General features: G+C 43.6%; 1 protein-coding gene across 1 annotated transcript in view; it reads left to right on the plus strand.

Annotated features, from left to right (window-relative positions):
* LOC146829903 (phospholipase A2 inhibitor and Ly6/PLAUR domain-containing protein-like) overlaps positions 1–24,395 on the plus strand; it is a 78,231-nt gene that overhangs the window by 11,755 nt on the left and 42,081 nt on the right. The window contains exon 3 of the mRNA XM_085603983.1: positions 1,274–1,429. Within this exon, the coding sequence (XP_085460109.1) occupies positions 1,274–1,429 (156 nt within the window). The remainder of the gene's footprint in view (positions 1–1,273; positions 1,430–24,395) is intronic.

Raw genomic sequence — 24,395 nt, forward strand, 5'->3', positions numbered from 1 at the left:
ACACAAGCTGTCAGCCTGGTATCTTACTCTTTGGAAGCCTGCAGACTCATCTGCTGAATGACTTAAGTTTGATCAATTAGCTGCTCCCTCTTCAATGAACACATGATCCCTCGGTCCAACATCATCTACTCACACAACAACAACATTCTCTCCAACATAGATGACATACAGCTCATACTGTCCCTCTTGAACAAGGTCCCCAACACAAGAAACAATTTTGCCGCCTAGATGCCAAAACTGGCTAGATGGATGAAAGACAACTGCCTCAAACTCAACACTGACGAGACAGAAGTAGTGATGTATGGCAAGAAAGCTTGGAATATTTATTGACAGCAGAGTGGATATGATGGCACAGGTCAGTGCTGTTACTGCATCTTGCTTCCACACCCTGAAAATGCTGAGGAAGATCTTTGAATTGCTGTGAGGCAACACTACATAAACTGTTACTCATGCCCTGGTCACCAGCAGGAATACCCTTAATGCTGGGATCACCAGACAACTCACTAGAAGTCTAAAATACATACAAAACTCAGCAGCTAGACTCATCCTCAACCCATCATATGGAACTCACATCCCACCACACCTCAGGGAGCTTCCCTGACTCCTGATACACAGATGTGCTAATTTAAAACTCCTCACACACACAAATTCAAGGTACTACACAACGTAGGACATAATTACCTGAATAGTCACATTTGGTTTCCACTAACAAGTCAGCAACTCAACAGGGATCCTACTTGCACATCTCACACATACACAGAACCAGATCATTAGAATGGGCATTCTCTCACATCACTCCTATGGTCTCCCACTCCATATCAGAGCCTCCTCTTCTGTGCTTGAATTCTGCAAGAAGCTAAAGACCTTTTTTCAATTAACCAAGTTACCATGGGAAGGGCTAAGCACACACATACCTGCTAAAATCTAGAATACCGTCGGGGGGACAGTGTGGTTTATAAATACACATAATACATGTGCAAATCAAGTGCAAAAGGGCATGTGAATGAAAAATCAGTGACATAATTCAATTGAGTAAGCATCATGGTGGGATTGGAGCAGTGTGACACCCCCAATCATAAAATGTTCAAAGGAAGGTTTCTCCGTACTTAAAATTGGCATTTGAAAAGAAACATTTATATAAAGCTATTTTGAAGCACTGAGTCCTTGCTTGTTCTGGGTACACCTGTTTTGCCTTCTGGGTAAAGATGTCTGCTCTGTAAATAATGCTGAAATCTACTTTATGTGACATCAAAATATGCATCTTTGCCAACAGGGAACAATGTTATTCTAACCGCGTTCAAGGACTGTCTGAATCCCTCCCAAATAGCAGTCTGCAGTGGAGAGTTCTCCGTCAAAAACTCAGCATTTTCTTTCTACATCAGCAGAACGTGCTGTGAATCTGACTTCTGCAATGGAGGAGATGTGCAGGGTATGTAAATCCTGTAACGTTGACATGTGCATGAAAGGGAATGTGAAGGGTACCTGCAGTTGGTGGCTCTGACAACTGTAACTGAGGGATTGTACAGTGTATGTATAATCTGTGACTCTGGTGTCTATAACAAAGGGAATGTGCAGGGTACACACAGGGTCATATTTACAACAGAATGACGGAGTGCAGAGCTGTCCCACAGTTGGTGTGGTTTGTGGAATATAGGGGCACCTGTTGCAAAATGGAGGTCCTGCACAGTGGAGATCGTTTGTGGAATATAGGGGCACCTGTGGAAAGTGCAGGACCTGCACAGTGGAGATCATTACTGGAATATAGGAGCACCTGTTGCAAAATGCAGGTCCTGCATAGTGGATATCATTTGTAGAATAGAGTGGCACCTGTGGTAAAATGCTGATGCTACCATATTGTGGGTAACTCTTAGCCTAATGCGAAAAAGGCATTAATGAGAAAATGATGGCCCTGACATACTAGACATTTTCTGATGTGTGAGTATCAGTGAATTATGGGTAGCATGAATAACGCAATCCTGGTTGGAATATTTTACGTAATTATTAGAAAAAGGGATTTTTGTGTTTTTGACATTATGCCTTACAAGTCAGAGAGTGTACCCCAGCATGAATTTCTTGCTTGCTGTGCCACAGGGTCTAAGATATACCTCACTGATGAAGCCTGATATTGATGAAAGCCGTTTGGGGCTTCTTCTGTTCCCTTATGGAGGGAGCCTTTTCTGCTAGTTTGGAATGAATTGCTCTTAAGAGGAGCTGAGTCACTACTAAGACTAATTTGCATAAAGCAGGCTTAATCCTGGAGTGGCGCCGTGTACAAAAACTTATGAGTTGTAATGTTACTTAGAGCAATTCCCAATGGTTTATATTATTTGCAAAATTAGTGTTATGTTTGAAGATGGATTGAAAAAGCCCACTTTTGAAAAAAGATATATTTTTTCTAAATTATTATCACAAAATATTTATCTTGTAAATTATATTTTAAACTTTTAATAAACACATATATCCGTGTGTGTATATATATATATATATATATATATATATATATATATATTCACTGAAAAAACCATAGGTTTCAGGGGCCTTAAAAAACAAAAACATTGAAATTCCCCCGTTATAGTTAGTTCAGCTAACTATAACTCGCGCCCCCGCAATGCACTGCTGATGACGTCACATATTACATCACTCATGACATGGTCAGTGACATCACTCATGACATCACTGATGACATCTCAAATGACATAACTGATGACATCATCCTTGTGATAGCGTGGCAGACCTCCTCTCCCCCTAATATAACCTTTGATACAAACATTCAAAAATAGAAACTAAAATTTTCAAAACAATGGACATACCAATATCAGTTACAACAACCTATTCAGTAATTGTAAGATTTATATACACATCCACTCATTCACCAACAGTCCTATACAGTCACTCATACATGTACTCACTCATCATATGTACTCGTACACCTATACATCCTGTTACACAACGCCACTCATCCATAGAGTTACTCACACACATAGTCACTCATGCTAATAAAGAATCAAACATCCATTTACTTGCATATACAGTTATACACACACCACCACACTTACTTCTACAGAAACTTACACATACTTAGTCTTTTAAACAATCACTTATAGAAACACATACTTATTCATACAGGAACTCTTTCAATCTCTCACTCTCACATATACTCACTTATATACACCAATAGTCATATATACTAGTTTAAAACATATGTAGTTACTCATAAAGACACTATTGAGACAGTCATTCACTCACTAACACACCCATGCACACACTCATCCACCCATACAGTCCTGCACGCATGCTGTCTTCAACACATACAAACAGTGAGTCACTCATTCATGCACTTATGCACTACGTAATACCCCCCACCGAACCATACAGACACTCATACTGATACTCAAAAAACCAACTAATAACCTATATAGACTACTCACCAACCCATGCAGCCACTTATACACAAAGTGAGAGACTGATACAGATATTTACATATTTAAACATTACTCACTAAGCCATGTATTGACTAAGATACACTTAATCAGTCAGTTATACAATCTATTTTTCAAAAACAAATCATCCATTTAGACACTTATATACCCATTTATTCTTCCATCGACCTTGAGATATACATATATAAAACATATGTAATTTTCAGAAAAACACACATTCTCTGGATGATGTCATCAGTGATGTCATCAGTGATGTCATTTGAGATGTCATCAGTGATGTCATGAGTGATGTCACTGACCATGTCATGAGTGATGTAATATGTGACGTCATCAGCAGTGCATTGCGGGCACGCGAGTTATAGTTAGCTGAACTAACTATAACGGGGGAATTTCAATGGTTTTGTACGAGTGAAAAGTCCAGCTAACTATAACGCCCCTGAAACCTATGGTTTTTTCAGTGAATTTCTAAGGTTTTTTAAATGCTAATTCCTAACTAAAACGTGCCTGAAACCTATGGTATTTTCAGTGAATTTCAAAGGTTTTTTAAATGCTAATTTCTAACTATGGCTACAGAGATAGGACATGTGAAGAAAGAAGAAAAAACGCACAGAAAGAAAAAAAAGAAATGCAGAAAGAAGCAACAGAAGTCCTCAAAGACGAAGAAAAGTGCAGGAAGAAGGATGACGTGCAGAAAGAACAAACAGAAGAACAGAAAGAAGCCTTGTCGTAAAATCATCCTGTACCCTCAACTTTTTCAGACGGATTCTGGTGTTAACTGAGTCTGACTAACCAGTCCTAGAGCCAGTGCTATGTTAAAAGACACTCAGAATACAGTGAAAACACCTACATACCCTAGAAAACACTATGCGTTGGGGTCCCCCTGTGATCAGCATGACCTCCTCTGTAAGCCCCTAGTATATAATAGGGCAGGTGATTAAACTACCTCTTAAAACGTGCCACAGGGCGTGTTTGCACCCGTCACCTCAGGCCCCGTCCCCTCACTTCCCCACTGTGTAAACACGCCCTGTGGCCGTTTTAAGTTGGGAGATTAAGTCCCCTTGAATCCTGAGGGTCCCTAGGGTCCAACTAGACCACTAGGTACCTCCAGTAAGCGCCACAGAGCTGCGTTGCAGAGAGATGTAAAAAGGGGCACGGCCTAGATCACCTCTCTGTAACGCAGCGCAGTGGCGCTTACTGGAAGCACCTGGTGGGCTAGTTGGCCCCCAGGGTCCCTCAGGATTGAAGGGGAATTATTTCCCCAACTTAAAACGCGCCACAGGGCTTGTTTGCACACGTTAACTCAGGCCCCGTCCCCTCCCTTCACCACTGTGTAAACACGCCCTGTGGCCGTTTTTAGTTGGGAGATTAAGTTCATTTGAATCCTGAGTGTCACTAGGGTCCAACTAGCCCACTAGGTACCTCCAGTAAGCGCCACAGAGCTGCATTGCAGAGAGGCGTAAAAATGGGCACGGCCTGCACCACCTCTCTGCAACGCAGAGCAGTGGCGCTTACTGGAAGCACCTGGTGGGCTAGTTGGCCCCCAGGTCCCTCAGGATTGAAAGGGAATTATTTCCCCAACTTAAAACATGCCAGAGGGCGTGTTTGCACATGTCACCTCAGGCCCCGTCCCCTCCCTTCACCACTGTGTAAACACGCCCTGTGGCCGTTCTAAGTTGAGAGATTAAGTCCCCTTGAATCCTAAGGTTCCCTAGGGTTAAACTAGCCCACTAGGTACCTCCAGTAAGCACCACAGAGCTGCTTGCATAGAGGTGTAAAAAGGGGCGTGGCCTCAGAACACCTGTCTGCAACGCAGCTCCCTGGCGCATACTGGAGATATGGCTAGTTGGCCCTCAGGGACCCTCAGTATTGAAGGGGAATTAATTCCCCAACTTACAACTGGCCAGGGGGTGCGTTTGCAGAGTGCTGCTAGGAGGGGGCGTGGCCTCCGGCGCGATGCCGGTCTTTTATTTATTTTATTTTTTTAAGAAGGAGGGCTGTGTGGCCCCCCTTCTTTTTCTAATTTACTGGCCCTGGGGACCCCATCCCCCAGGGCCTGCACCCTCATTTTTTTGTTTAAAAAAAAAAAAAAATGTTGCCCTCCCAAGGCCTTAATCGGCCCCGGGGACCCCAACCCCCGGGTCATGGCCTTTGTTTTTTTTTTTTATTCTTTAGGAGGGGGCTGCATTGCCCCCCTCCTGAGGCCACTTATGGCCCCGGGGACCCATCCCCCCAGGCCGGCCTTTGTTTTTTATTATTTAAAAAAAATATATATTTATAGAAACACTTAGGACATGCTGGACAAACCGTATGTACCTATCACCATGACGATTTGCGTGATAATCATTAAAAGGCAACTATGCATAGAATGAATCCACATGGAATGTATTTACACCGCTAGTGAAGCTCTGACATTTCTGACGCCCTACCGTGCCTAATCCCGGCGCCCCTGCCGGTGGGTACTCTCCAAGTAGACACCCTTGTCGTTTATTTATACAAACATGGGTAGCTATTGATGGGCACATTTAATATACATGCACACCAAGCCATTCAAAGGGAATTCAACAAAAATTTGACCAAACTATGCAAGAAACCCCCCTCACGGTTAACAAAACATACATCCACCGCCGGATGTGTAATACTTTTTATTTTACTCTCTGGAAAGGAGACGAACATCACTTGAGAGTCACAGCGTGCTCTTGGCTGAGCCCAATGCTGTATTACACCCACCAGTGTCCGCCGAGTGCCTCACACCTCTGTGTTGTATTCCACCAGCTAGTGCGTATGCTATGACACTCTCTAGCCCATGTGCACTGTAACACCACCCCGTAAATATGTCGTGACACACTTGTCTTCGCATGGGTTATATTGCCCCATCTAACGTGCCTTCCTCGATGCCTATGTTATAACGCACATCACTATGCCATACATATTACAATCTGGGATCCATATGTTTGTCACAGTGCATATGCAACGTTACACTCCCCAGCACATATTTTATATTACAACTTTAGAGACTAGTTGGGTTACACGACACTGCCCTGTGCATATTACCCTCCAAGGTGCATGTCGCATAGCACACGCTATTGCCTGTGCTATCTCGCGCTCTCCAATGAATCTGTCATTGCGCACAATGTATTGCATATTATATTTCACGCCCCGGTTCATCTTATATCACTCTTTTTGGTTCATAGTTTATACCATATACTATATCTAGTTTTCATTTTCAATCGTGCTCTCATGACTATGTTCTATATAACACTGCGTCCAACTACCCTTTTAACGGACATTACATTTTGCGATGGGGGTGGAGGGTCAGGGGGTGTTTCTGCCAAGTGAGCCCTTAGTCACAGTCACAAACGTCCTCTTCTTCCTGAATAAAAGTGAGATTATGCTGCATACTTGTTCATATTTTAAGTAGTTCGCACGGACACACATTTTAAAAACAATAAAGTTCCTAATACCCACCCTCTCTGAACAGTTAGCTTGGTGAGCCAGCCACCTCCTCCCTATCTTCTGTTGTCTGAATCCATGGACTAGCCTCCTCCCTCCTGCCATGCATGGTCTGATGTGCTGCCACTGCCCTCCATTTAGCATGATGTACCAGTCCACTCCTCCTGCCCTCCATTGCCCAGTTCTATGGCCCATCATTGAAATGAAATGAAATGAAAAATTATATTTATATAGCGCATAGACTACCCGGAGGCCTTGCAGCGCTTTAATTGATCACTGTGGCGGGCCGCAGGGTGAGACTAGCACGTTTTTGCAAACAGGTGGGTTTTCAAAGCTTTCCTAAAAGCCAGCCGGTTATTATTTTCTCTGAGGGCTAAGGGGAGGGAGTTCCAAAGTCTCGCAGCAGTATGGGAGAAGGAACGGCCGCCCCAACGTGCTTTGTTGATTTTAGAAGTGGTAACTAGGTGCAATGATCCCGAGCGAAGGGCTCTGGATGGAGCGTAGGGCACAACTAAGGGGGACAGGATGGCAGGGCCTGTTCGATGGAAAGATTTGTGCACAATGCACATAGCCTTAAACTGTGCTCTAGCAGGCATCGGGAGCCAGTGCAATTCTTTTAGAGCTTTCTTGGCTGACTGCCAGCGGGGGATGTTGAATAATAATCGGGCGGCGCAGTTTTGCGTGACTTGGATCCTGTTGGTCACTGAAGCCGGGGCACCCAGATATAGCGCGTTTCCATAGTCCAGGCGGGAGAGTATCAGGGCCTGAACCATGATTCTCCTTGCCTGGAAAGGAAGCAGAGGGAGTACTTTGCGGAGCATTTTCATTAGGCCGACACACGTGGAGGCAGTTTTGGTAGCCTGGACCGAGAAGTCCAGCGCTTTATCGAGCCAGATTCCCAGACTCTTTATCTGCGGTTTGGGAGGGGGGGGAGCACCAAGGCAGGTGGGCCAAATTGATGTCAAAATGGTCGGAGAAGGGTTACCCAATAGCATAATCTCTGTCTTCTCCCCGTTAAGTTTGAGACAGGACGATTGCATCCACTTAGCAACGGCCTCTAGACAGAGGCCCAGGGTGTTGGACGGCTCCTCAGTGTGGTCCGGAGAGACCACCAACTGGGTGTCGTCCGCGTAGGTGACAATACGCACGCCAAAGGGCTGGACTATCTCCGCTAGAGGTCGCATATAGACATTAAAAAGTGTGGGGCTCAGGGAGGAGCCCTGAGGAACCCCACATCTAAATGGTTGCTTAGGGGAGACTGCTTTGCCCTCAAACACCTGGAAGAAGCGCTCGTCCAGGAAGGAGGTCAGCCACTCGCTTAGCCTCTGTGCTTAGCTTGCTGCCCCTATTCTCCTTCCCCCTGCCCTCCGATGTCTTTGTGCATGCCCCTGCTCCATCCTTTTTGACCACCATGTTCAATGGACCTGCCACTCCTATCTACTCTGAGTGTTCTTTTGAGCTGCCACTTCCCTCCCACCTGCCTAGCATTGGCAGATGACTGTAACCCGTCCCTGCCACCTCCACCCTGCCTGTCCACATGCCATGCCCGGTGAACAACCATTACAACGCAACTTTTGCAACGCACTGCCATTACAACGAAACGGTTACAACGCAAATGCTGTGACAACGCATGCCATTACAACGCAAGTCTTTACATCGACTTGCACTAGATGGCGTGCTAACATTAAAAATAGTGTAGTTTACTATCCAAACACCTTCCCTACTGCAACGTGGACTGGAGTTAGAATAGTAAATTACCCTTTTTTAATGTTAGCACGCCATCTACTGCAAGTCGATGTAAAGACTTGCGTTGTAAAGACTTGCGTTGTCACAGCATTTGCGTTGTAAAAAATTCGTTGTAACAGCATGCGTTGTAAAAGCATGCGTTGTAACATCATACATCCGCCATGCCCCTATCCCCTTACTCGTGTCCTCCATGGTCCATTTTACTGCCACACCCTTCTGCCCTCCCTGGTCTGTTGTCCCGTGCGGTCTGTTGTGAGACCCCTTCCCCTGAACTCTCTTGCCTGTGCCCAGGTCCTGACCCTCCCTTCTATCCTCCATGGTCCTTTGTGCATGCCCCTGCACCCTCCTTCTTGCCCATCATAGCCATTGTGCTGCCACTAACCATCCTGCTTGCCATGCATGGACTTCTGTGCTGCCATGGCCCCTCCCACCTTCCCTGTGTGGTCAGCTAGCTGCTCCTGACCCCCTCCCACCTTCCCTCCATGGTCTGTGTGTATGCCATCATAGTCTCATTGTTGCTCTCCATGGTGTGTCTTGTTTCTAGTGCCCATCCTGCCTGACCTCCATGGTCATCTTGCTGCTCCTGCCCTGCCCCCTTGCCCCCAGCCCTCTGTTTCGATGTGCAGACCCCTATTCCCTCCCTCCTGGCTTGTCGTTTCCATTGTAATGCCCCTGATCCGTCCCTCCTGCCCTTTATGGTCTGTTATGCTGCAGCTTTCTATCCTGTCTGTCCATTATGGTCAGCTAGCTACCATTGCCTCTTTCCCCTCTGTTGTCTGTTGTCCATGTGCATGGTCCTGTCCCCCCCCCCTATTGCTTTCTATGGATTGTTGTGCTGCACTCCCGTTCCGCATGCCCTGTGTGGTGTATTGTGCTGCTGCAAACCCTGATGCCTGCCCTGTAGGGTCAGTTTGGTGCACCTCTCAATGTCCCTCCTGTCCTCTGTTATCCGAGTCCATGTCCCTACCCCAATTCCTCCTGCCTACCATGATCCAATGTACCATACTTGCGAACATTTTTAACTTGGTAAGAGGGAGATTTTGAAATAAAACTGGGGTATTGATTTTCCCCTTTGAGTTACATTGAAAAAGAGAAGATTATAGACAAGAAACAGATCAAGTAAAGACCATTTGAGCTTAAAAACATTGGACATTTCCTGGCTGAAACGGGTCTGTTGGCATGTATGGTTGTATGACCACTGCCTCTTCCTTCTGCCCACAATGGTCTATTATATTGCCACAGCCTCTCTTGCCAGTCCTGTATTGTTGGTTTGTTGCCCCTGCCCCCCTTTCCACTGCCCTCCATAGTCTGTTGTGCTGCCACTGCCCTTCCTGCCTGCCTAGTGTGGTCAAATTGTTTCCTCTCCACTCTCCTACCTGCCTTCAATTTTCAGAGTCCGTGCCCCTGGCCTCTGCCTCTCAACAGTATCCCAATGAACAACTAGATTGCTAACATTCTATATTTATTACAAAAGTGTGGCATGCCTGACGTCATCTTGATGTAATCAAAACTATAATGCCTAGAGCATTTCATTTAGAAATTACATATATGAGAGGGTCTTATTTGCATCAAAATTATGGTTAGTGCTCTAAAAAACTAAAATGAGGACATATTTTCTGAGTTTTCAAATAGCGACAAAGAACTTTTAAATTATTTGTAATCTTAGTTGTTTTATCCAGTTGACCACTTGATTAAATGTTGCATCCAAGGGGAGAGGGTGTGGTGTTACTTCCAGAGCTGCAGACTTTGCAACTGGGGAACCGGGTTGGAGTTTCTGCTTCAGCTCAACATTCTGTGATTCTGGTCAAATCACTTAATCTCCCCATGTCTACAACCAAAATGAATTTGATCTTGTGTGATGTAACCAATATTCATGTAAAGCACTCCAATACCTGACAAATCTGCACTATATTAAACTGCAAATACACAAAAAAATAAGTGTTTTGCATTTGGGCTACATCTGGGTGATATTTGGGCTACATTTGGGCTCTTTTGTCTCTGGTGGCCATTTTAGGAGATTTATTTGTTATGACGTTTCCTAATTTCCTCATTTACTGCAGTCTCCTCAGTAGGAAATGCTTTCAGTTTTTTACTTTGATTCCATCAAGAAGGTATTCAGATATGTCACACATTTGCCATAAATTCTGAATGTTAGCACTCTAGTTGCTCATTAGATCACTGTAGTAAAGCTGATGTCATTTGAGATGTCATCAGTGATGTCATGAGTGATGTCAGTGACCATGTCATGAGTGATGTAATATGTGACGTCATCAGTAGTGCATTGCGGGCGCGCGAGTTATAGTTAGCTGAACTAATTATAACGGGGAAATTTCATTGGTTTTTTACGAGTGAAATGTCCAGCTAACTATAACATGTGTGAAACCTTTGGTTTTTTCATTGAATTTCTAAGGTTTTTTAAATGCTAATTCCTAACTATAACGTGTGTGAAACCCATGGTTTTTTCAGTGAATTTGCAAGGTTTTTTAAATGCTAATTCCTAACTATAACGTGTGTGAAACCCATGGTTTTTTCAGTGAATTTGCAAGGTTTTTTAAATGCTCATTTTTTTTTTTTTCTTTTTTTTTTTACATATTTTAATTTTAATTTTCTATCCTTTTTTAAAGACTATGGTTAAATTTTAAAAATTCTACAATATGTTTTTTTTTACCATTTTTATAAAATAAACAGGTAAGATTTATTAGTATAACATATTTTTTTTTTTTCCTTATTTTTATTTTTTTATTTATTTTTTTAACGTGCGCGTACGGTAAGCGCACGTCTTGCTTTCATTACGTTAGATTTCTACGCTGTTTGCGTTCATTTACGCAATTTGCGTAGACGCACGTCACGCGCGCACAGCGCGTAACGCGTACGCTGCACGCGCACGTTACACGGAAGTGAAGGGGCGTGCCTGTTTTGCGCATGCGCGCGTGCGCGTGTCTTTTTTACGCGCATGCGTACTTTTGCCGTAAGCGCTCCGTAAGCGCACCGTAAGCGTAACGTACGCGCACGGTAGGTCATGTGATCAAGAAACAAGACTTTTGATTGGTTTTTACTACTTTCAGTTCTAGAACTCCCCTACACCACACCCATTCCCCTCATTTCTGCTTGTGATCCCTTAGGAGAAGGAGCTGGGTTGTCTTTGTGATACGATGGCAGAACAGCAGAGCTCTTCTGAGAGTGAGGCTAGCAGCACTACCTTGAGGCAGAGAAGGAGGAAACAAAAGACCTCTTTCATATGGGAGTATTTTACTTTTCCAGAGAACAAGAAAAAGGTAAATGCACCCTTAGTGACTTGTAAGCTGTGCAAGCGTGTACTTTCAAGAGGGAATCCCAACAAGAAGTATTCCTTCGGGAATCACACCATGTTGAGACACCTTAAAGATGTACACGGAAGGACACATGCTCGACATACTGAAGGTAACCCTTCAGTAAGTCAACCAAGCACATCCACAGCAGCTCAGCCTGGTCCATCATCTGCAGGGCTGAGTCCATCTTCGGCAGGTCAGGGGAGCCCTTCATCTGTGGGGGGAGCATCTCCTTTTTCTCGTCCTCTGGAAATCAACCCTCGGTTTCTGAGGGTTGAAATACAGTGCGCCACTTGTCATGATCTAATTTGTCATAGGGAGACCAGTATTTCCCTAGTGAACAATAAAATAGATCAGCACATTTGTCGTACCGACTAATATTCCCATTCTTTCTTTCCTCTGTCCCTGCATGAACACAACGGCTCTTTTAAGAGCCAACCTTACCTTTTAACTTTTTTTTATATATTTGTAAAAACTTTTTTAAATTTCTTTTTTTACCGTACGCGTACGGTACGCGTAATTTTTTTTTTTTTTTAAAAAACACTAAAAAACAATTATCACATTACAAGGTCCTTGAGAGACTACAATGAAAAACTGAAAATGCGATTGTGGAGAAGTGGAAAAAAGGGACAATGAAATTTTTGACTTACCATACCCACTCAAAAAAATATTTATTAATTTAAATTTAATTTTAATTGCTTTAAAAATGGTTCTAGTTTTCGAAAATGTTCTATCTCAATCTGAAAAAAAAGAAAAAAGTATTAATATTTAATAAAACATTTTATAATACAGTACACATATATACATATTTTCCCCAAAATCACCAGAGCAATACGCAATAAATCTCTGCCTGTAATTCCTCTTTGCACACAGAGTCATGTTTTTATATTAGTCACAAAACGAAATTTCTTTGCCAATTTGAAAGCACACTTACTACTCTTTTTTTTGGCAAGTGATAAACACTTTTACAGACTGACACATTTTGAATCCACTTTTCAGATTCTTAAAAAAGCACATGTCCAAACTGCTTTTTCAGACCAGCACCATGTGTAACCTGGGTGACTGACTACACTCCAGCAAGGGCAACCAGCCTTAGTGATGCTGAATGTATTTGCATTACTGACTGAAACCTCAAACCCCACTCGGTTGTGAATACTGTGCATGATTCCACAGGATAAGCAGCTGGGTGTGTGCTAAGAGTCTGCTTCTGCACAAAAAAATGGCTCCCCCTTTCCATCTAATGCAACTGTGAAATCACCAGAGCAATACGCAATAAATCTCTGCCTGTAATTCCTCTTTGCACACAGAGTCATGTTTTCATATTAGTCACAAAACGAAATTTCTTTGCCAATTTGAAAGCACACTTACTACTCTTTTTTTTGGCAAGTGATAAACACTTTTACAGACTGACACATTTTGAATCCACTTTTTAGATTCTTAAAAAAGCACATGTCCAAACTGCTTTTTCAGACCAGCACCATGTGTAACCTGGGTGACTGACTACACTCCAGCAAGGGCAACCAGCCTTAGTGATGCTGAATGTATTTGCATTACTGACTGAAACCTCAAACCCCACTCGGTTGTGAATACTGTGCATGATTCCACAGGATAAGCAGCTGGGTGTGTGCTAAGAGTCTGCTTCTGCACAAAAAAATGGCTCCCCCTTTCCATCTAATGCAACTGTGAAATCACCAGAGCAATACGCAATAAATCTCTGCCTGTAATTCCTCTTTGCACACAGAGTCATGTTTTCACATTAGTCACAAAACGAAATGTCTTTGCCAATTTGAAAGCACACTTACTAGTCTTTTTTTTGGCAAGTGATAAACACTTTTACAGACTGACTCATTTTGAATCCACTTTTTAGATTCTTAAAAAAGCACATGTCCAAACTGCTTTTTGAGACCAGCACCATGTGTAACCTGGGTGACTGACTACACTCCAGCAAGGGCAACCAGCCTTAGTGATGCTGAATGTATTTGCATTACTGACTGAAACCTCAAACCCCACTCGGTTGTGAATACTGTGCATGATTCCACAGGATAAGCAGCTGGGTGTGTGCTAAGAGTCTGCTTCTGCACAAAAAAATGGCTCCCCCTTTCCATCTAATGCAACTGTGAAATCACCAGAGCAATACGCAATAAATCTCTGCCTGTAATTCCTCTTTGCACACAGAGTCATGTTTTCATATTAGTCACAAAACGAAATTTCTTTGCCAATTTGAAAGCACACTTACTGCTCTTTTTTTTGGCAAGTGATAAACACTTTTACAGACTGACACATTTTGAATCCACTTTTTAGATTCTTAAAAAAGCCCATGTCCAAACTGCTTTTTCAGACCAGCACCATGTGTAACCTGGGTGACTGACTACACTCCAGCAAGGGCAACCAGCCTTAGTGATGCTGAATGTATTTGCATTACTGACTGAAACCTCAAACCCCACTCGGTTGTGAATACTGTGCATGATTCCACAGGATAAGCAGCTGGGTGTGTGCTAAGAGTCTGCTTCTGCACAAACAAATGGCTCCCCCTTTCCATCTAATGCAACTGTGAAATCACCAGAGCAATACGCAATAAATCTCTGCCTGTAATTCCTCTTTGCACACAGAGTCATGTTTTCATATTAGTCACAAAACGAAATTTCTTTGCCAATTTGAAAGCACACTTACTTTTCTTTTTTTTGGCAAGTGATAAACACTTTTACAGACTGACACATTTTGAATCCACTTTTTAGATTCTTAAAAAAGCACATGTCCAAACTGCTTTTTCAGACCAGCACCATGTGTAACCTGGGTGACTGCCTACACTCCAGCAAGGGCAACCAGCCTTACTGATGCTGTATGTATTTGCATTACTGAGTGCAACCTCAAACCCTTAAAGTATTCCTTATTTTTACCAGTACATCTTAATTTATGGTGAAAACATAGTCCATATTACTTTACATGTTCCTCACATTTAAATTTCTCCCAAAACAGAAAATGATAAACACAACTTCAACAAAAGGAATTCCATTTCTATTATTCATTTCTTAATTTACCATATACATCCCCTCTCAAACTCTAAACTCACCTTTAAAATTAGTTAGCTGTGAAAGAAATGTGGCACTCAAACAGCAGATTATCAGAGCCAGGATCTCTGTTCTTTACACCTCTCTCCTCTCAGCAGAACCAGATAATGGCAAACTTTCCCTCTCTTTTTCCACACATATACATGTTAATTTCAAATCTCAGTGATCCCCCTTTTTTTCAAATGTAGTCACACATTTCTATTGGTTGAAAACCAACCCTTTTCCAAAAGTAGCCTTCCCCCAACTTGACTTCTGCCTAGTACCCTTCCCCCAACTTGACTTCTGCCTGCTACCATAGCAACAGCTCATGGAACACTGCTGTGTGGAGTTAGGTCAGAAGTTCACCAAACAATGTTTCAATTCCACAGAGCAAGAGTGCTTGACTTTTCAAACCTAACAGCAAATCCATAGTACTGTTCTTTGGTAACACATTTTTCTGTACCAATACAAAACATGCTTCTATTAATTTACACATACAGCCTAGTTTTTATTCAAGAATGGTATGAAACAGCCAATCAGTTCTTTTTTTTATAAAAAAATATGTATGCCTCCATTTCCAAACTGTCTTTCATTTCTTTTTACCATTCTACTGAATTACACCTCCTGAGTGCATCCAGTTCTCCTTTGAAGATGTTCACAGTGTGGATTGTAGGGCACAGCTATGTCTTCTGGAGTGAAAAGTATGCAGAGAAAACAGATATGGTGAGAGACCTTGCTTTGCCAAATGTAGACATTAAATGGATTGGTCAGAGAGGGTTAAAGTGGCACCAATTGATGCCATTGGTGAAATCCTTCATGCAAATCCAACACCCTGACCTCATAATAGTGCACTGTGGTGGCAATGACCTAGGCACTTTGACTGGGGTAGGTCTGGAAATGCTTATGAAGGACACCTTTGCACAACTGTTTTCACTTTTCCCTAAAACTGCCTTTGTGTTTTCTAACATATGCCAAAGGCAAAAATGGAACTGGTCCAATCATTTCTGTCCGCAGATTGACAAAGCAAGAAAGCACGTCAACAAATCTGTTTCTGCTTTCCTCCGTGACTATGGTATGGGTTCCATTTACCACAACAACTTGCGTTACGACATGCAAGACATTTATAGAGGAGATGGTGTGCACTTCAATGATGAAGGGAACAGAGTCTTCCTCTTGAACCTTAGACTCTGCATCGGTACTTACTTGTAGGTACCACAAAAAAATCACTTCATAAACACAACGGCTCTTTTTAGAGCCCCCTAATATCTAAACTCTTAAATCTGCATTTCATTTCTTTTATTTTATTTTTTTTCTACCGTACGCGTACGTTGAGCTTACCGTACGCGTACCCCGCGATTTTTTTTAAAATCAATAAATGTTTTCTTTGTACTTTTCTGTCCTTCTTTGACCCCCTTACAAATGTTAGGGGGTCTGTAACTCTCTCCCTTGCCCCCTTTTCAAGATATCACTCTTTTTTTTCTGAGTGAAACACTCGAAATGGCGGCCGCCGCTTCCTGGTTTCGACCGATTCGAATGTTTCCTAAGATCTAACAGCCAATCAGAATCGCGCTCGCGCACGCCACCGTACGCGTACGGTAAGCGCACCATAAGCGCACCGTAAGCTGGCTCAGATATATATATTGATTTAAAGGCTATTTTCTCAGAATCTACTGAACAGATTTACACCAAACCTACAAAAGGCACTTCCTTGACCTGAGGACTACCTCTCTGCCAAATTTCAAGTAATTCTGTTCAGCCGTTCGGGCTGTAGCTGTGTCTAAAGGTCCCATGGAAAAATGCATGGGAAAAACTTGTTTTGGGACCCCCCTTTTATCTCAGCCCCCGCTTGACGAATCCCCCCGAGACTTTCAGGGTAGGAGCGGAGTGTAGCGCCCCACCTATTTTGAAAAATTCGCAAGGATTCGTCAACCGGCGCCAAAGTTATTCAAAATAGAATGTTGCGGATTTACTCTGGAAACGTGGTCCTAACTATAACTACCTACTGGCGACCGCCAGTAGGTAGTTATAGTTACAACCTAGTTTCCATAGGAAATCTGAAAATTCTATTTTGAATAACTTTGGCGCCGGATGACGAATCCTCGCAAAATTTTCAAAACTAATGGGGCGCTCCGTTCAGCTCCTACCCTGAAAGTCTCGGGGTGATTCATCAAGCGGGAGCTGAGAATAAGGGGGGTCCCAAAACGCGTTTTCCCCATGCATTTTTCCATGGGACCTTTAGTCGAAGGTACAGCCCGAACGGCTGAACAGAATTACGTGAAATTTGACAAAGAGGTAGCCATAAGGTCAAGGAAGTGCCTTTTGAAGGTCTCGTGTAAATCTGTTCAGTATTTCCTAAGAAAATATCATTTAAAACCAAATCAATATCTATACGCGCGCACTGTGCGCGCACCCTGCCGTGCGCGAGCGCAATTCTGATTGGTTGTTAGATGTCGGTAAACATTTGAATCGGTCGAAACCAGGAAGTGTCGGCCGCCATTTTGTCTCTCGCAGTCTGAGGGGGTGAAAACAAAGGTTTCGAAAAATCGCGGAGTGCGCGCACGCTGAAAAACACACGTAATTTTTTTTTTTTTAATTTTTAACGGAAAAAAGCCGGGAGGTTCGCGCCCCGTGATCCCCCCCCAAAAAAAATACATACATAAATTAGCATTTAAAAAACCTTTGAAATTCACTGAAAAAAAACATAGGTTTCACACACGTTATAGTTACGAATTAGCATTTAAAAAACCTTGCAAATTCACTTAAAAAACCATAGGTTTCACACGTTATAGTTAGCTGGACATTTCACTCGTAAAAAACCAATGAAATGTCCCCGTTATAGTTAGTGCAGGCAACTATAACTCACGCGACCGCAATCCTCTGCTGATGACGTTAGATATTACATCACTAATGACATATGTGTCTTTCTGAAAAATAAATATTTGTAATATATGTATAGCTAAAGATTAATGGAAGAAGACATGGGTAAATAAGTGTCTAAATACAGTGATGTTATATCTGACGTTCACATTCACTGGATGATGTCATCAGTGATGTCATGAGTGATGTCATTTGAGATGTCATCAGTGATGTCATGAGTGATGTCACTGACCATGTCATGAGTGATGTAATATGTGACGTCATCAGCAGTGCATTGCGGGCACGCGAGTTATAGTTAGCTGAACTAACTATAACGGGGGAATTTCAATGGTTTTGTACGAGTGAAAAGTCCAGCTAACTATAACTCCCCTGAAACCTATGGTTTTTTCAGTGAATTTCTAAGGTTTTTTAAATGCTAATTCCTAACTATAACGTGCCTGAAACCTATGGTATTTTTAGTGAATTTCAAAGGTTTTTTAAATGCTAATTTCTAACTATGGCTACAGAGATAGGACATGTGAAGAAAGAAGTAAAAACGCACAGAAAGAAAAAAAAGAAATGCAGAAAGAAGAAACAGAAGTCCTCACAGACGAAGAAAAGTGCAGGAAGAAGGATAACGTGCCGAAATAACAAACAGCAAAACAGAAAGAAGCCTTGTCGCAAAATCATCCTGTACCCTGAACTTTTTCAGAAGGATACTGGTGTTAACTGAGTCTGACTAACCAGTCCTAGAGCCAGTGCTATGTTAAAAGACACTCAGAATACAGTGAAAACACCTACATACCCTAGGGAACACTATGCGTTGGGGTCCCCCTGTGATCAGCATGACCTCCTCTGTAAGCCCCTAGTATATAATAGGGCAGGTGATTAAACTACCTCTTAAAACGCGCCATAGGGCGTGTTTGCACACGTCACCTCAGGCCCCGTCCCCTCACTTCCCCACTGTGTAAACACGCCCTGTGGCCATTTTAAGTTGGGAGATTAAGTCCCCTTGAATCCTGAGGGTCCCTAGGGTCCAACTAGACCACTAGGTACCTCCAGTAAGCGCCACAGAGCTGCGTTGCATAGAGATGTAAAAAAGGGCACGGCCTAGACTACCTCTCTGTAACGCAGCGCAGTGGCGCTTACTGGAAGCACCTGGTGGGCTAGTTGGCCCCCAGGGTCCCTCAGGATTGAAGGGGAATTATTTCCCCAACTTAAAACGCGCCACAGGGCTTGTTTGCACACGTTAACTCAGGCCCCGTCCCTTCCCTTCACCACTGTGTAAACACGCCCTGTGGCCGTTTTTAGTTGGGAGATTAAGTTCATTTGAATCCTGAGTGTCACTAGGGTCCAACTAGCCCACTAGGTACCTCCAGTAAGCGCCACAGAGCTGCATTGCAGAGAGGCGTAAAAAGAGGCACGGCCTGGACCACCTCTCTGCAACGCAGAGCAGTGGCGCTTACTGGAAGCACCTGGTGGGCTAGTTGGCCCCCACGGTCCCTCAGGATTGAAAGGGAATTATTTCCCCAACTTAAAACGTGCCACAGGGCGTGTTAGCACATGTCACCTCAGGCCCCATCCCCTCCCTTCACCACTGTGTAAACACGCCCTGTGGCCGTTCTAAGTTGAAATATTAAGTCCCCTTGAATCCTAAGGGTCCCTAGGGTTAAACTAGTCCACTAGGTACCTCCAGTAAGCACCACAGAGCTGCGTTGCATAGAGGTGTAAAAAGGGGCGTGGCCTCAGAACACCTGTCTGCAACGCAGCTCCCTGGCGCATACTGGAGATCCCTGTTGGGCTAGTTGGCCCTCAGGGACCGTCAGTATTGAAGGGAAATTAATTCCCCAACTTACAACTGGCCAGGGGGTGCGTTTGCAGAGTGCTGCTAGGAGGGGGCGTGGCCTCCGGCGCGAGACCGGTCTTTTATTTATTTTATTTTTTTAAGAAGGAGGGCTGTGTGGACCCCCTTCTTTTTCTAATTTACTGGCCCTGGCGACCCCATCCCCCAGGGCATGCACCCTAATTTTTTTGTTTAAAAAAAAAATGTGGCCCTCCCAAGGCCTTAATCGGCCCCAGGGACCCCAACCCCTGGGTCCTGGCCTTTGTTTTTTATTATTTAAAAAATATATATATTTATAGAAACACTTAGGACATGCTGGACAAACCGTATGTACCTATCACCATGACGATTTGCGTGATAATCATTAAAAGGCAACTATGCATAGAATGAATCCACATGGAATGTATTTACACCGCTAGTGAAGCTCTGACGTGTCTGACGCCCTACCGTGCCTAATCCCGGCGCCCCCGCCGGTGGGTACTCTCCAAGTAGACACCCTTGTTGTTTATTTATACAAACATGGGTAGCTATTGACGGGCACATTTAATATACACGCACACCAAGCCATTCAAAGGGGATTCAACAAAAATTCGACCAAACTATGCAAGAAACCCCCCTCAGGGTTAATAAAACACACATCTACCGCCGGATGTGTAATAATTTTTATTTTACTCTCTGGAAAGGAGATGAACCTCACTTGAGAGTCACAGCGTGCTCCTGGCTGAGCCCAATGCTGTGTTACACCCACCAGTGCCCGCCGAGTGCCTCACACCTCTGTGTTGTATTCCACCAGCTAGTGCGTATGCTATGACACTCTCTAGCCCATGTGCACTGTAACACCACCCCGTAAATATGTCGTGCCACACTTGCCTTCGCACGGGTTACATTGCCCCATCTAACGTGCCTTCCTCGATGCCTATGTTATAACGCACATCGCTATGCCATACATATTACAATCTGGGATCCATATCTTTGTCACAGTGCATATGCAACGTTACACTCCCCAGCACATATTTTATATTACAACTTTAGAGACTAGTTAGGTTACACAACACTGCCCTGTGCATATTACACTCCAAGGCGCATATCGCATAGCACGAGCTAGTGCCTGTGCTATCTCGCGCTCTCCAATGAATCTGTCATTGCGCACAATGTATTGCGTATTATATTTCACGCCCCGGTTCATCTTATATCACTCTTTTTGGTGCATAGTTTATACCATATACTGTATCTAGTTTTCATTTTCAATCGTGCTCTCAGGACTATGTTCTATATAACACTGCGTCCACCTACCCTTTTCACGGACATTACATTTTGCGATGGGGGTGGAGGGTCAGGGGGTGTTTCTGCCAAGTGAGCCCGGAGTCACAGTCACAAACGTCCTCTTCTTCCTGAATAAAAGTGAGATTATGCTGCATACTTGTTCATATTTTAAGTAGTTCGCACAGACACACATTTTAAAAACAATAAAGTTCCTAATACCCACCTTCTCTGAACAGTTAGCTTGCTGAGTCATCCACCTCCTCCCTGTCCTCTGTTGTCTGAATCCATGGACTAGCCTCCTCACTCCTGCCCTGCATGGTCTGATGTGCTGCCACTGCCCTCCGTTTAGCATGATGTACCAGTCCACTCCTCCTGCCCTCCATTGCCCAATTCTATGGCCCATCATTGACCTCCTGCTTAGCCTCTGTGCTTAGCTTGCTGCCCCTATTCTCCTTCCCCCTGCCCTCCGATGTCTTTGTGCATGCCCCTGCTCCATCTTTTTTGCCCACCATGTTCCATGGACCTGCCACTCCTATCTACTCTGTTCTGTTGAGCTGTCACTTCCCTTCCACCTGCCTAGCATTGTCAGATGACTGTAACCCGTCCCTGCCACCTCCACCCTGCCTGTCCACATTCCATGCCCCTATTCCCTTCCTCGTGTCCTCCATGGTCTATTTTACTGCCACACCCTTCTGCCCTCCCTGGTCTGTTGTGCTGCAACTGCTCCTCCTGCCTGCCCCGTGCGGTCTGGTGTGAGGCCCCTTCCCCTGAACTCTCTTGTCTGTTCCCAGGTCCTGACCCTCCCTTCTATCCTCCATGGTCCTTTGTGTATGCCCCTGCACCCTCCTTCTTGCCCATCATAGCCATTGTGCTGCCACTAACCCTCCTGCTTGCCATGCATGGTCTTCTGTGCTGCCATGGCCCCTCCCACCTTCCCTGTGTGGTCTGCTAGCTGCCCCTGACCCCCTCCCACCTTCCCTCCATGGTCTGTGTGTATGACATCATAGTCTCATTGTTGCTCTCCATGGTGTGTCTTGTTTCTAGTGCCCATCCTGCCTGACCTCCATGGTCATCTTGCTGCTCCTGCCCTGCCCCTTGCCCCCAGCCCACTGTTTCCATGTGCAGACCCCTTTTCCCTCCCTCCTGGCTTGCCTGTTCCATTGTAATGCCCCTGATCCGTCCCTCCTGCCCGTTATGGTCTGTTATGCTGCAGCTTTCTCTCCTGTCTGTCCATTATGGTCAGCTAGCTACCATTGCCTCTTTCCCCTCTGTTCTCTGTTGTCCATGTGCATGGTCCTGTCCCCTCCCTATTGCTTTCCATGGATTGTTGTGCTGCACTCCCTGATGCCTGCCCTGTAGGGTCAGTTTGGTGCACCTCTCCATGTCCCTCCTGTCCTTGGTTATCTGAGTCCATGTCCCTACCCCAATTCCTCCTGCCTACCATGATCCAATGTACCATACTTGCAAACATTTTGAACTTGGTAAGAGGGAGATTTTGAAAAAAAACTGGGGTATTGATTTTCCCCTTTGAGTTACATTAACAAAGAGGAGATTGCAGACAGGAGACAGATCAAGTAAAGCTCATTTGAGCTTAAAAACATTGGACGTTTCCTGGCTGAAACGGGTCTGTTGGCATGTATGGTTGTACTACCATTGCCTCTTCCTTCTGCCCACAATGGTCTATTATATTGCCACAGCCTCTCTTGCCAGTCCTGTATTGTTGGTTTGTTGCCCCTGCCCCCTTTCCACTGTCCTCCATAGTCTGTTGTACTGCCACTGCCCTTCCTGCCTGCCCAGTGGGGTCAAATTGTTGCCTCTGCCTTCAATTTTCAGAGTCCGTGCCCCTGGCCTCTCCCTCTCAAAAGTATCCCAATGAACAACTAGATTGCTAACATTCTATATTTATTACAAAAGTGTGGAACGCCTGACGTCATCTTGATGTAATCAAAACTGTAATACCTAGAGTATTTCCTTTAGAAATTAGATATATGAGAGGGTCTTATTTGCATCAAAATTATGGTTAGTGCTCTAAAAAACTAAAATGAGGACATATTTTCTGAGTTTTCAAATAGCGACAAAGAAATTTAAAATTATTTGTAATCTTTATGTTTTATTATCCAGTTGACCACTTGATTAAATGTTGCACCTAGGGGAGAGGATGTGGTGTTACTTCCAGAGCTGCAGACTTTGCAACTGGGGAACCAGGTTGGAGTTTCTGCTTCAGCTCAACATTCTGTGATTCTGGTCAAATCACTTAATCTCCCCATGTCTACAACCAAAATGAATTTGATCTTGTGTGATGTAACCAATGCTCATGTAAAGCACTCCAATACCTGACAAGTCTGCACTATATAAAACTGCAAATCCCAAAAAAATAAGTGTTTTGCACACTTTTGTCATTGGGCTACATATGGGCTACATCTGGGTGATATTTGTGCTGCATTTGGGCTCTTTTGTCTCTGGTGGCCATCTTGGGAGATTTATTTGTTATGAAGTTTCCTAATTTCCTCATTTACTGCAGTCTCCTCAGTAGGAAATGCTTTCAGTTTTTTACTTTGATTCCATCAAGAAGGTATTCAGATATGTCACACATTTGCCATAAATTCTGAATTTTAGCACTCCAGTTGCTCATTAGATCACTGTAGTAAAGCTACTGCTCACCACGGAAGTCTGCTGTTGGTATTAAAAGTGTATGTTTCAGTCTGCATGTCAGAATATTTTTATGAAATAGAAGAGAATTTGAGAAGTCAAAATGTGCCCACATTTTTCTTTCTTCAGAACTATTCATAATTTCTATGGGAAAATGAACCCCCTCATTTTGTTCCATTGTAAATTAAATGTTTTAAGTGTTACCACTTTATTCCAATCAAGATGGCTTCAGGTGTGCCATAATTTTGTCATAAGTAAGACTGTTAGCGCTCTAGTTGTTTATTAGAACACTCCTGGAAATTCTGTCATTGGGCTATACTTGGGCTACATCTGGGTGATATTTGGGCTACATTTGGGCTCTTTTGTCTCTGGTGGCCATCTTGGGAGATTTATTTGTTATGAAGTTTACTAATTTCCTCATTTACTGCAGTCTCCTCAGTAGGAAATACTTTCAGTTTTTTAGTTTGGTTCCATCAAGAAGACATTCAGATGTGTCACACATTTGCCATAAATTCTGAATGTTAGCACTCTAGTTGCTCATTAGATCACTGTAGTAAAGCTACTGCTCACCAGGGAAGTCTGCTGCTGGTATTCAAAGTGCATGTTTCAGTCTGCATGTCAAAATTTTTTTATGAAACAGAAGAGGATTTGAGAAGTCAAAATGTGCCCTAATTTTTCTTTCTGCAGCACTAATCATAATTGCTATGGCAAAATGAGCCCCCTCAGTTTGTTCCTTTGTAAATTAAATGTTTTAAGTGTTACCACTTTATTCCAATCAAGATGGCTTCAGGTG

Source organism: Triturus cristatus, chromosome 5_1 (assembly GCF_964204655.1).
Source record: "Triturus cristatus chromosome 5_1, aTriCri1.1, whole genome shotgun sequence".
Lineage (NCBI taxonomy): Eukaryota > Metazoa > Chordata > Amphibia > Caudata > Salamandridae > Triturus > Triturus cristatus.